Below are 13,260 nucleotides of genomic sequence, written 5' to 3' on the forward strand. Positions count from 1 at the left end.
TTTGTTTTTCAACAGGACAATGACCCAAAACACACCTCCAGGCTGTGTAAGGGGTATTTGACCAAGGAGAGTGATGGAGTGCTGCATCAGATGACCTGGTCTTCACAATCACCAACCCAGAATGTGGATCTTTGTCAGGCCAGTGGAATGAAGGGAAGCATGCATTGGACTAACAACTAGATACACATCATCTCTCTCTCTCTCTCTCTCTCTCTCTCGGTGCTGACCTGTTGCACCCTCTATAACCACTGTGACTAGTATTTGACCCTGCTGGTCATCTATGAACGTTTGAACATCTTAATGGCCATGTACTCTTATAATCCTCACCCGGCACAACCAGACGAGGACTGGCCACCCCTCATAGCCTGGTTCCCCTCTAGGTTTCTTCCTTGGTTCATGCCTTTCCAGGGAGTTTTTCCTAGCCACCGTGCTTCTGCATTGCTTACTCTTTGGGGTTTTAGACTGGACCCGATTGAACATCTCTGGAGAGACCTGAAAATAGCTGTGCAGCAACGCTCCCCATCCAACCTAACATCGCTTGAGAGGATCTGCAGAGAAGAATGGGAGAAACTCCCCAAATAGAGGTGTGCCAAGCTTGTAGCATCATACCCAAGAAGACTCAAGGCTGTAATCACTGCTAAAGGTGCTTCAACAAAGTACTGAGTTTTTGCATTGTCATTGTGCTGTATTATGTGTAGATTGATGAGGGGAAAAAATAAGGCTGGAACCTAACAAAATGTGGAAAAAGTCAGGGTGTCTGAATACTTTCCCGTCACTGTAAATACACTAGGTGGGTCTACAGTTCTCATTCGACCCTTGGGGGAGAAGGAGTTCTTATTCGACCCTTGGGGGAGAAGGAGAGACACAGGTTCTCCTGTGTCTCTACAGGAGTTATCTAACGTAGTGGGCGTAGAAAGATGCTTGAGCGAAGTCACTACTTCTGTTTTCAGGGTAAACGGAAGTTAGGTTGAAAATACTGCAACCCTGAAAACCAGAAACATCCCCTTTTTGCCAACACCGCTAAGGGTGCTACAGGAGCTGCTACCTACACAGACCTTGAGAGGGGTTGGGGCTACAGTGGAGCGTAGGAAGGATGTTGATGAGTAAGCTACTGTACATGTGGGCTTGACTCTGCTCCTCCTGTACATGTGGGCCAGGAGGACTCCACTGGGTTATAACCACAGTCTGCATTGTACAGTACGTTTACGAGAAACATACAAGATTCTCTTTTTTTGTCTTGGGCTGCTGTCTGATAAATCTATGTTGACAGGTGAATTACGGCATTTTGAGAACCCTGTCAGAGCATAAGTCAAGTAGTAAACATAAAAAGAGAAATACTCTAAAATAAACAAATAATTAAGACAATGATGGTATATACTGAGTAATATATAGTAAGCACATGAACCAGAGAAGGCTGGTGGGAGGAGCAATAGAAGGATGGGCTCATTGTAATGGCTGGAATGTAATTCATGGAAAAATGAAGGCGTGTGTGTATAGTGCGTATGTTACCGTTGTCACGGTTGTCGTTTGATGAAGGAGTGGACCAAAGTGCAGCGTGTGTATCGTTTCACATTTTCTTTATTAAACTGTGAAACTATGCAATACATGCAAATAAACTAAAGAACAAAAACAACAAACCGTGATGAAGAGGTGAAATATACACACTAACTCAAAAACAATCTCCCACAAACCCAGGTGGGAAAAACAACTACTTAAGTATGATCTCCAATTAGAGACAATGATGACCAGCTGCCTCTAATTGAAATCCAAAAACTAGAACATAACAACATATAAAATCTAAACTAGAAAAAACCCTGTCACGCCCTGACCTACTCTACCATAGAAAATAACCGCTTTCTATGGTCAGGACGTGACAGTACCCCCCCCCCCCAAAGGTGCGGACTCCGAACGCAACCTAAAACAAAAAACTAACAAAAAAAAGGGAGGGTTAGGGTGGGTGACTAATGTCGGTGGCGGCTCTTGTGCAGGACGAAGAACCTTCTCACCCCGCGGATCCTCCAGCAGAGGAGGCAGCTCCGGTTCGGGGTGTAGCCCCTGCTCCTCCCGCTGATCCCTCCACTTTTGTGTCACCAGACCCTGGATCGTTTGCCCGAAGGACCCGGACCGTGGATCATCACCGGAGGTTCTGGACTGCAGACTGCCGCTGGAGACTCCGGACTGCAGACCGCCGCTGGAGACTCCGGACTGCAGACCGCCGCTGGAGACTCCGGATTGCAGACCGTCGCTGGAGGCTCCGGACTGGAGGAAGTCGCTGGAGGCTCCGGACTGGAGTACGTCGCTGGAGGACGTCGCTGGAGGCTCCGGACTGTGGGCCCTTGCTGGAGGCTCCAGACTGTGGACCCTCGCTGGAGGCTCCGGACTGGGGGCCCTCGCTGGAGGCTCCGGACTGGGGGCCATCTCAGGAGGCTCCGGACTGGGGGCCGTCTCAGGAGGTTCCGGACTGGGGGCCGTCTCAGGAGGTTCCGGACTGAGGGCCGTCTCAGGAGGTTCCGGACTGAGGGCCGTCTCAGGAGGTTCCGGACTGAGGGCCGTCTCAGGAGGTTCCAGACTGGGGGCCGTCTCAGGAGGTTCCGGACTGGGGGCCTTCTCAGGAGGTTCCGGACTGGGGACCGTCTCAGGAGGTTCCGGACTGGGAACCGTCGCCGGAAGCTCCGGACTGGGAACCGTCGCCGGAAGCTCCGGACTGGGAACCGTCGCCGGAAGCTCCGGACTGGGAACCGTCGCCGGAAGCTCCGGACTGGGAACTGTCGCCGGAAGCTCTGGACTGGAGGCCTGATACGTGGGGCTGGCACAGGTGGCGCCAGACTGGTAACACGCACCTCAGGGCAAGTGCGGGGAGCAGGTACAGGACACCCCGGACTGGGCAGGCGCATTGGAGGCCTGATGCGTGGGGCTGGCACAGGTGGCGCCAGACTGGTAACACACACTTCAGGGCGAGTGTGAGGAGCCGGGACAGGATATACTGGACCGTGGAGGCGCACTGGAGGTTTGGAGCGTATGGCTGGCACAACCCGTCCTGGCTGGATGCTCAGTGTAGCCCGGCAAGTGCGGGGCGCTGGCACAGGACGAACTGGGCTGTGAAGGCATACTGGCGACACAGTGCGTAGAGCTGGCGCAGCATATCCTGGACTGAGGAGGCGTACTGGAGACCAGGAGCGCTGAGCCGGCACAATCCGTCCTGGCTGAATGCCCACTCTAGCACTGCAAATGCGGGGCGCAGGCACAGATCGCACCAGGCTATGAATGCGCACTGGTGATATAGTGCGCATCACAGCATAACACGGTGCCTGACTGGTCACATGCTCCCAACGATAAGCACGGGGAGTTGGCTCAGGTCTACAACCTGACTCCGTCAATCTCCCCGTGTGCCCCCCCCAAAGAAAATTTGGGGAGCTGTCTCTCGGGCTTCTGTCGTTGCCGTGCTACTTCCTCGTATTGTCGCCGTTCCTCTCTCGCTACCTCCGCCTGCTTCCATGGCAGGGTCTTGTCCCCTGCCATTACCTCTTCCCAGGTCCAGGATGTCCCTGTCACACCCTGACCTACTCTACCATAGAAAATAACAGCTTTCTATGGTCAGGACGTGACAACCGTGTGTGTGTATGCATGTGTCTGTGCCTATGTTTGTGTTGCTTCACAGTCCCCTCTGTTCCATAAGGTGTATTTTTATCTGTTTTTTAAATCAAAATGTACTGCTTGCATCAGTTACTTGATGTGGAATAGAGTTCCATGTAGTTATGGCTCTATATAGTACTGTGTTCCTCCCATAGTCTGTTCTGGACTTGAGGACTGTGAAGAGAACTCTTGTGGCATGTCTTGTGGGGTATGCATGGGTGTCCGAGTTGTGCGCCAGTAGTTCAAACAGACAGCTCAGTGCATTCAACATGTCAATACCTCTCATAAATACAAGTGGTGATGAAGTCAATCTCTTCAACACTTTGAGCCAGGAGAGATTGACATGCATATTATTAATGTTACCTCACTGTGTACATCCAAACGCCAGCCGTGCTGCCCTGTTCTGAGCCAATTGCCAAGTCTCTTTGTGACACTTGACCACACGACTGAACGGTAGTCCAGGTGCGACAAAACTAGGGCCTGTAGGACCTGTCTTTTTGATAGTGCTGTTAAGAAGGCAGAATAACACTTTATTATGGACAGACTTCTACCCGTCTTAGCTACTGTTGTATTAATATGTTTTGACCATGACCTCAACTTGCTCAATGTCCACATTATTCATTACAAGATTTAGTTGAGGTTTAGTGAATGATTTATCCCAAATACAATGCTTTTAGTTTCAGAAATATTTAGGACTAACTTATTCCTTGCCACCCACTCTGAAACTAACTGCAACTCTTTGTTAAGTGTTGCAGTCATTTCAGTCGCTGTAGTAGCTCATGTGTATATTGTTGAGTCATCCGCATATGTAGACAAACTGGCTTTACTCAATGCCAGTGTCATTAGTAAAGATTGACAAAAGACTATGATCGATAATGTCAAAAGACACACTGAAGTCTAACAAAACAGCCCCCGCCATTATTTTTATCATCAATTTCTCTCAGCCAATCATCAGTCATTTGTGTACAGTAAGTGCTGTGCTTGTTCAATGTCCTTCCCTATAAGCATGCTGAAAGTTTGTTGTCAGTTTGTTTACCGTAAAATAGCATTGTATCAAACACCATTTTTTACAAAAGTTTACTAAGGGTTGGTAGCAGGCTGATTGGTCGGTTAATTGCAAAGTCCCTCTTTGCCATGCAAATGAACTGAATCCCCCAAAAACATTTCCACTGCATTTCAGCCCTGCCACAAAAGGACCAGCTGACATCATGTCTGTGATTCTCTTGTTAACACAGGTGTGAGTGTTGACGAGGACAAGGCTGGAGATCACTCTGTCTTGCTGATTGAGTTCGAATAACAGACTGGAAGCTTCAAAAGGAGGGTGACGCTTGGAATCATTGTTCTTCCGCTGTCAATCATGGTTACCTGCAAGGAAACACATGCCATCATCATTGCTTTGCACAAAAAGGGCTTCACAGGCAAGGATATTGCTGCCAGTAAGATTACACCTAAATCAACCATTTATCAGATCATCAAGAACTTCAAGGAGAGCGGTTCAATTGTTGTGAAGAAGGCTTCAGGGCACCCAAGAAAGTCCAGCAAGCGCCAGGACTGTCTCCTAAAGTTGATTCAGCTGCGGGATCGGGGCACCACCAGTACAGAGCTTGCTCAGGAATGGGAGCAGGCAGGTGTAAGTGCATCTGCACTCACAGTGAGGCGAAGACTTTTGGAGGATGGCCTGGTGTCAAGAAGGGCAGCATAGAAGCCACTTCTCTCCAGGAAAAACATCAGGGACAGACTGATATTCTGCAAAAGGTACAGGGATTGGACTGCTGAGGACTGGGGTAAAGTCATTTTCTCTGATGAATCCTCTTTCCGATTGTTTGGGGCATCTGGAAAAAAGCTTGTCCGGAGAAGACAAGGTGAGCGCTACCATCAGTCCTGTGTCATGCCAACAGTAAAGCATCCTGAGACCATTAATGTGTGGGGTTGCTTCTCAGCCAAGGGAGTGGGCTCACTCACAATTTTGCCTAAGAACACAGCCATGAATAAAGAATGGTACTAACACATCCTCCGAGAGCAACTTCTCCCAACCATCCAGGAACAGTTTGGTGACGAGCAATGCCTTTTCCAGCATGATGCAGCACCTTGCCATAAGGCAAAAGTGATAACTAAGTGGCTCGGGGAACAAAACATTGATATTTTGGGTCCATGGCCAGGAAACTCCCCAGACCTTAATCCCATTGAGAACTTGTGGTCAATTCTCAAGAGGCGGGTGGACAAACAAAAATCAACAAATTCTGACAAACTCCAAGCATTTATTATGCAAGAATGGGCTGCCATCAGTCAGGATGTGGTCCAGAAGTTAACTGACAGCATGCCAGGGCAGATTGCAGAGGTCTTGAAAAAGAAGGGTCAACACTGCAAATATTGACTCTTCGCATGGACTTCATGTAATTGTCAATAAAAGCCTTTGACACTTATGAAATGCTTGTAATTATACTTCAGTATTCCATAGTAACATCTGACAAAAATATCTAAAGACACTGAAGCAGCAAACTTTGTGGAAATTAATATTTGTGTCACTCTCAAAACTTTTGGACACGACTGTGCTGTCTGTTTGTCAGAAACCAGATCGTTTACAGTTGGTGATGCACTCACATAGATCACTCAATAAAATGTACAGTAGTTTACTCATGTGGGATATCTAGAATCATGACAGTAGAGATCAATAATATATTTTGACAACCATGTGATAGATAGACAGACAGCGCTGGGCCTGTAGTATCATCAAAGATGGTGGACAAGGGAAAAGTCTAATGCTTGGGATGTCCCACCTCTGATGTCACCCTATTAAGTTGACATTGAAAACAGTTAATGTAAGGGTTAAGGTTAGAGTAGGGGTTAAGTTTAGGGTAGGGACTTCCCAAGGATCACAGGTAGCACTGAGCATAAATGAAGGCTGTTTACCGTAGACAAAAACGGTCACAGTTCCAGTCTGTTTAATTAAGGGGTGGCTCTCCCATAGGCACCAATGATTTAGCAGCTGGGTCTGGTCTTCTTAGTAGTTCATTAACTGTATATGAACCAGAAAAAGGAGCGAGTGAGACGTCTCTAGCTTCTTCTTCCGTCTCTGGTATTATCACAACCAGGGCCAAAACCGCCTGATTCCCCTAATCACATCACCTCCTCACACCAAACCAATTAGCTTAATTAGCAAAGATCCCACCCCACCTGCTGATTGGTTATTAGGGCACAAGAAGTGCTTGTGAGCGTTATGGCATTGTTGCATCTGTCTGTTTGATGGCTGTTTCTAGAGCTTGGCAGAAGACTTACCTGACTTTTCTGGAGAGTAGCTGATAGACAGGACAGCCTGGTGGGCACACTGGTAAGATATGAGACAGGGACATACTAATGGTACCTTTTGCTCTACAAGTGTATATCATGATAAATTTAGATTTGCACAAATGTTTGAGGTTCAGATGCAGTTCCTTTTGTTGATCTCTTCACCCCCCCCCTTTTAGATATCACACATACTGCTGTTCGGAGCTCCAAGCACAAGCCCACACATCTAGATCTGTCTCAAGGTGCGTTAAAACAGATTGCTGTACATCACCTGGAGTACCACATACTGTAGCCTTTATTATTATTATTACTGCCAAAATGGGAGAGGAACGTATTTTTAACACAACTCACATCTGACTTAACTGTCCTCACACCGACAGCTCTGATCATGCCTCAACACCAGAAGAGGCAGGTTACGGTGGCCCGGAGGGACCAGGGGGCTAGGAAGAAGATGACCCTGATCACTGTGTGTTGTGTACTGGTCACACTTGGGATATTGGCAGTGGGGGCTTACTTCAGTATGTCCCTCCATCTCATGTCTCAACTTCAACTACCATTTAAAGCCTGGAGTTTCTCTAAATAATATTCCTGTTGTAATGTATCAGAGTTGCACCACTGTCAACCTTCGGATTGTCTTTTCCTCCTTCATCCTCTGTACCCCTCTCCATTCCTATATCCTCCACTCTCGTCTTCCCCAGTCTGGTGTCTTGTCGACAGCAAGTTCTTCTTCTGCTCCCAGTCATTGAAGTTCATCCCTGTGACGATGGTGTGTGATGGGAAAGCAGACTGTGCTGGTGGAAAGGACGAGCTCACCTGTGTGTCCAGCAAGCCGGCCAACGCCACCTTCCCAGGCAAGACCACCGTCGTCTCATCTTACCATACCACTCTCTGATTCTTCTTTCTCTTAAAGGGGAAATCTGCAGTTGCTACATACAATTTTGGACTTAGAAATTAATGATTTGTACCCATTGATTGTTGAAGAATATAAATGATCAATGCCTCGTGTTTAACTGTTGTGGGTTAAGTTAAGCCATTATGTAGAATATTATAGTAAATACTACAGTATTATCCACACACTGTAATAAATACTACAGTAATGTCTGCAAAAATACTACATTAATGTGTGTACCCTGCCCATTCCCTTCCTCCATGTCAGTTTGTACCACCATAAGTGAGAACCCTGCATGTTAAGTACAGACCATATTGTGTTCCATACAGTTTATAGGAAAAAGCAGAAGCTCTGAATTATCCATTCAGACACCAGTTCTACCTACAGTACCTACAGGTTATGGAAAATGTGCTCTTATAGTATTCTCCAATAGGTTTCCTCAAGGAGAAAGCCTTCACTTATATGTCAAAGGTAATAAAACTGTAAATTAACAGTGAACTTGTAAATACTACAAGTCTGCAGAAACACTAGAGGGGCGGGGAAAACACTTCTTTTTTTTTACTGCCGAGTGCCCGTTTAACTCATCCTTGTCTCTCTCTGTAGTGCGGTTGGTGGGTGAGAGCATGGTGCTACAGGTGTTCAGGGTGGAGGCTGGGTGGAGCACTGTGTGTGCAGACGACTGGGGATTGAGCGACACCCGCAGTGCCTGTCAGCATCTGGGATACACACTGTAAGATGACAGCTCCACACTCTTCTATTCAGTCAGATACATAGTCTTATGCATCTCCTGTATATATCTGGCTACTGTTTGTCATCTACACCAGGAACCCTAAAAGCGATAGACTGGATATCACCAGCCTACACCACTCACTGGGAGAGTCCTTCAGTGCAGTAAGAGCAAGAACTGATGGTCTCCTTCACACTGCTCTCATCAGCAGGTAGGTGTTCTACTGGATGCTGTCCAGCCATCTGACTGTTTAGCTGTGAGGAACTGACAATCCTCTCTGTTTCTCAGACAAACCTGCATCTCGGGCTCTGTGATAGCTCTATCCTGCTCAGGTAAATATTTAAAATGAGCACCACCCATTTAAACACTTTTGCCACTACCCTATAGATACTTCATGGTGCCCCCTGAGAAAAAATGTTGGATTTTTGTATTAAGTTGGAAGTGCTTACCATATTGCTTGTCATCCTATGCGTGTCCCTCCAGACTGTGGGGACGCGGTGGGGCAAGACCGGGTGGTGGGAGGTTCTGACACCACCATAGAGGAGTGGCCGTGGCAGGCCAGCCTGCAGAAAGACAAGCAGCACGTCTGTGGAGGCTCCCTGGTCTCCCTCACCTGGCTTATCACCGCTGCACACTGCTTCAGCCGGTCAGCACACGCACTCAAAATTGTGTTCTGCTTTATAACGCTCTTTGCTGTCATAACATTTGTTTAATTTTGCATATGCAAAACAAATGCTGACTTTTTTTCTTTCACACACACCCAGTGACGGGAAGGATCTGAACCTCTGGCAAGTGGTGCTGGGTAGGACCCACCTGATGTCTACTGGGGGGATTTCTGTAGCAGCCATCATGATCAATAAAGATTACAATAGTTTCACTCACGACTATGACATCGCTATGCTGAAGCTCACCAGGCCTGTCACTACCGGAGGTACTGGACACCTCTCCAGCAGTTACTCAACCGTCCAAGTCCTTTACAGTAGCCTATAACCTTCATTGCTCAGCATGATGGATGGGAACATGTACACACACAGGGGGTTACCTTCCCATACTGTCCTCTAGTGTTATGAAGTTGAACTGCCAGGACTGTATTTCTGTCACTGAAGAATATAGAATATATTACAACAGTGACAATAAATGTTTTGTCATACCTGTGGTATACCACAGCTTTCAGACAATCAGCATTCAGGGCTCAAACCACCTAGTTTTATCATTTAAAAAATGTGTCTTGACTCTCTCCAGACACCCTCCGCCCAGTGTGCCTGCCACCCCACAGCCTGCCTCTGAAGGCAGGGGACTCCTTGGTGGTGACTGGCTGGGGCTTCCAGCAGGAGGAAGGTGAGACTGGACAGGGCTATCTGTACAGAGCAGCAGGCAGGCCTATAACCAAGCTTAATCATACATCCAATCTATGTAAAGCCTTTATTTATGTATATATGTGTGTGTGTGTGTGTGTGTGTGTGATTTACATTTAAGACTCTTATCCAGAGCGACTTACAGGAAGAACTAGTGTTGCTTGAGGGCACATCGTCAGCTTGGAGATTTTAACCAGCAACCTTTCGGTTACTGGCCCAACGCTCTTAACCACTAGGCTACCTACCACCGTATTGTAGACCAAAGCCCTGACAATGGCAGAGCGTATACAAGTGCACACTTCCATGTCTGGCCATTGTCTCTGTTCAGCTTTCTTGTGTTCTTAGTGTAAGAGGCTACCTGTTATCTCCTGAGCGGCAGTTAGCCTAGCGGTTGGTTGGGACAGTAACCGAAAGGTTTCTTGTTTGAATCCCTGAGCTGGCAAGGTGGAAAGAATCTGCCATTTTGCCCTTGAGCAAGGCAGTTAACTGCTCCCCGAACCTCTGATTCAGAGGGGTTGGGTTAAATGTGGAAGATGCATTTCTGTTGAATGCATTCAGTTGTACAACTGACAAGGTTTTCCTCTTTCCCAGGTAACATTTCCTCAATTCTGCAGAGTGCCACTGTGTCTCTGATTGACAGGAAGGTGTGCTCCCGCCCCTCCATCTACGGCCCCTCACTCACTCCCAGAATGCTGTGCGCAGGGAACATGGAGGGCAAAGTGGACGCGTGCCAGGTAGAGCTCCTCCACCAACACACACACCTACAAAATGGCTGCTTTTAGTTTGCTTTTAGTTTGCTAGACTATCATGCAACCAATGCTGTCATACTTTGCATTTGTCTTCAAATGTCATTTATTTAGCTCTCACTCCCTCTTTCTCTCCCAGGGTGACAGTGGGGGTCCACTGGTGTTCCTATCCAAGAGTTGGCAGCTGGTGGGGGTGGTAAGCTGGGGGGTGGGCTGTGCCCGCCCTGGGAACCCTGGGGTCTACTGCAGCGTAGAGCAGCAACTCAACTGGATCTACTCCATCATGGAGGTGGGTGTCTGGCCACTATCACAGACCTCTCTGGGACTCAAAAGGGGGAGGGCAGGGCCAGATAATGTGATGGGAAAACTGATACCTCATTTTGATGCATTCCTACTTGTTATAGATGTCTTTAAAATGCCTTACCTGATATGATTTGGTTGTCTTATTTTTCAGAAGTACTCCTAAAAATCCAGTTTCTCTCTGAGGTAACTCAACTGACGGGGGTTCTCTCTCAATGAGCGCTGAGTGAGTCTGGTGAACATTCACTCAAAGGACAAACACATCCCACTGAGCTGTGAATGTTCGTTTTTATTATTTTATACTCCCTTTGAGAGATGTAAGTACTGTGAGATTTTTGGATGTTTTAATAAATCAGATTTTTTTTAAAGGGTTGTGATTTGATAATATTGTCCAATTTCTTTTTTTTTTGACAGCCAACAAATGACAACATGGTTTTATTTAAATGTTTATTGGATTCTGGTGGCTTTTATAATAAAGAATATAGCTGATATGCATGGTGGAGAGATTACATGGGGGGGGGAGGGGGGCATCATTTGAGAGGGAGTAAAGGGAAATGACTGTACATTTCCGTTAGTTGGGATAGCAATGTGGGACCAAGGTGTCAGTAACGTCTGGGTACATTATAGATTCACAAACATTCTGTTGTCAGAAGTGCAATAATTGAGGTCACTATTTCAGCAACTCTGCTACTACAATGTGGTACAAGTGTGTTCTCAATTTCCAAACTACAAAGATTGAACATTCATATTGCTTCATCCATCCAGTTTTTTTTTTTTTTTTTTCAGTACAGTTGTCAGCGTTCAGGGAAGACGGTTGGTACTGCTACAATGCTGTGTAAGGGCATTTCAACAGGACACGTGAGTCACTTTCACAGTTATGCTTTAAGTATGTTAAGAGGTTAAACATGTAACATTTCCACCTGCAACTAGCGCCCAATATCAATTACATGCCAGTAGTAGCAACGGAATAGAAATTCACAATAAAACCTTATTAGAATTCCGCGTGAAGCTGCAATTAGTTTTGTACAACTTCCTGTATCACGATTGGTTCTCGTTTGTGAGGTTGACAACAATAGCAAAAACATTAGCAATACAAAACGCATTCACATCCTTGCATCAATCTTTTTCGGATTGTGATAAGGTAAGAAGCTGTATTAAGCCATTTTTAAGCGTTTGTAAGCGGTCTCCTTATAAAACCACAAGGAAATGTAATTTATGGCTAAAATCTTATGTTGCTCCTTTAAATTACATACTGTATATTGCATATCTCCACAGGTTCTTCCTTTCAAGGATTTCTCACACTAGTCCATCCCACAGACCCTTATGCTGAACAGAAGATGTGCCATGGAAACCCGTGCCATATAAACCTATGTTCCTCATCTTCCATAGATCAGCTCATCAGAACTCCATTTCCCATAACCTACTTTGATTACTGTTGCTCTTGTAATTTTTATTGCTCACATTATCATCACAGTAAAAACTGAATGGTATATATTGGAATCCTGCAGTAGCTATAGTCATGTTGCTGTAATGTCTGGGCTGCGTTGTGAAAGCAAATCCCATTGGGAGAACTGGAGCAGTCTGTCCTACAGTACATGCATGTCTTCCACTCAGTAGTGGTGTTTGCATAGTATCACTGTTCTCTTAGGAGTGTGAGTCAGCCAGGGATTCAGTGCCACAAGCTCAAATCCGTGTCCTACCAGAGAGTACATTTACTACTGTCTATGATCTAACCGTGCCATCTATCTGTTCTCATCTAAGACACCTGAGGTCATTCAACTTTACCCTCATGTTAAATATACAGCTATTTAGGTTAATTCACTCACCGCTCCACTGGTACAACACATCTCTGTGGTTTACATACATGTCTAGCACATCTCTAAGGTAAATCTACATCTCTAAGGTAAAGTTCCCAAAAGACCCTCCTGCTACTGCAACAAGCCAGTGCATTTATTTGAAGGGCTATGCTATGGGAACAGCAATACTGGGACTTGTCCATATTAGAAACTGCTTCAGTGATTGAGGGAGGTACAGTGGGGCAAAAAAGTATTTAGTTAGCCACCAATTGTGCGAGTTCTTCCACTTAAAAAGATGAGAGGCCTGTAATTTTCATCATAGGTACACGTCAACTATGACAGACAAAATGAGAAAAAAAATCCTGAAAATCACATTGTAGGATTTTTTTTAATGAATTTATTTGCAAATTATGGTGCCATTAATACAGGTAACGAGTGGAGGACAGAGGAGCCTCTTAAAGAAGGTACAGGTCTGTGAGAGCCAGAAATCTTGCTTGTTTGTAGGTGACCAAATACTTATTTTCCACCA

At 46.1% G+C, this 13,260-nt stretch overlaps 1 protein-coding gene across 3 annotated transcripts; it reads left to right on the forward strand.

Moving 5' to 3' along the window:
- The first annotated feature begins 6,841 nt into the window (after positions 1–6,841).
- Positions 6,842–11,299, forward strand: tmprss4b (transmembrane serine protease 4b). 3 transcript variants are annotated; one of them, XM_029700741.1, is made up of 13 exons: positions 6,842–6,961; positions 7,098–7,160; positions 7,299–7,436; positions 7,617–7,769; positions 8,411–8,537; positions 8,632–8,745; positions 8,823–8,866; positions 9,018–9,180; positions 9,299–9,465; positions 9,777–9,872; positions 10,481–10,623; positions 10,775–10,924; positions 11,093–11,299. In XM_029700741.1, the coding sequence occupies exons 3-13, from the start codon at positions 7,307–7,309 to the stop codon at positions 11,099–11,101; spliced, it is 1,296 nt and encodes a 431-aa protein (XP_029556601.1). In that variant the 5' UTR covers positions 6,842–6,961; positions 7,098–7,160; positions 7,299–7,306; the 3' UTR covers positions 11,102–11,299. The 3 variants fall into 3 exon arrangements, with proteins under 3 accessions (XP_029556601.1, XP_029556602.1, XP_029556600.1); XM_029700742.1 differs by having other exon boundaries at positions 6,844–6,961; positions 9,299–9,336; positions 11,090–11,299; XM_029700740.1 differs by having other exon boundaries at positions 6,845–6,961; positions 11,090–11,299.
- Positions 11,300–13,260: the final 1,961 nt, after the last annotated feature.

The sequence above is a fragment of the Salmo trutta genome, chromosome 19 (genome assembly GCF_901001165.1).
Source record: "Salmo trutta chromosome 19, fSalTru1.1, whole genome shotgun sequence".
Lineage (NCBI taxonomy): Eukaryota > Metazoa > Chordata > Actinopteri > Salmoniformes > Salmonidae > Salmo > Salmo trutta.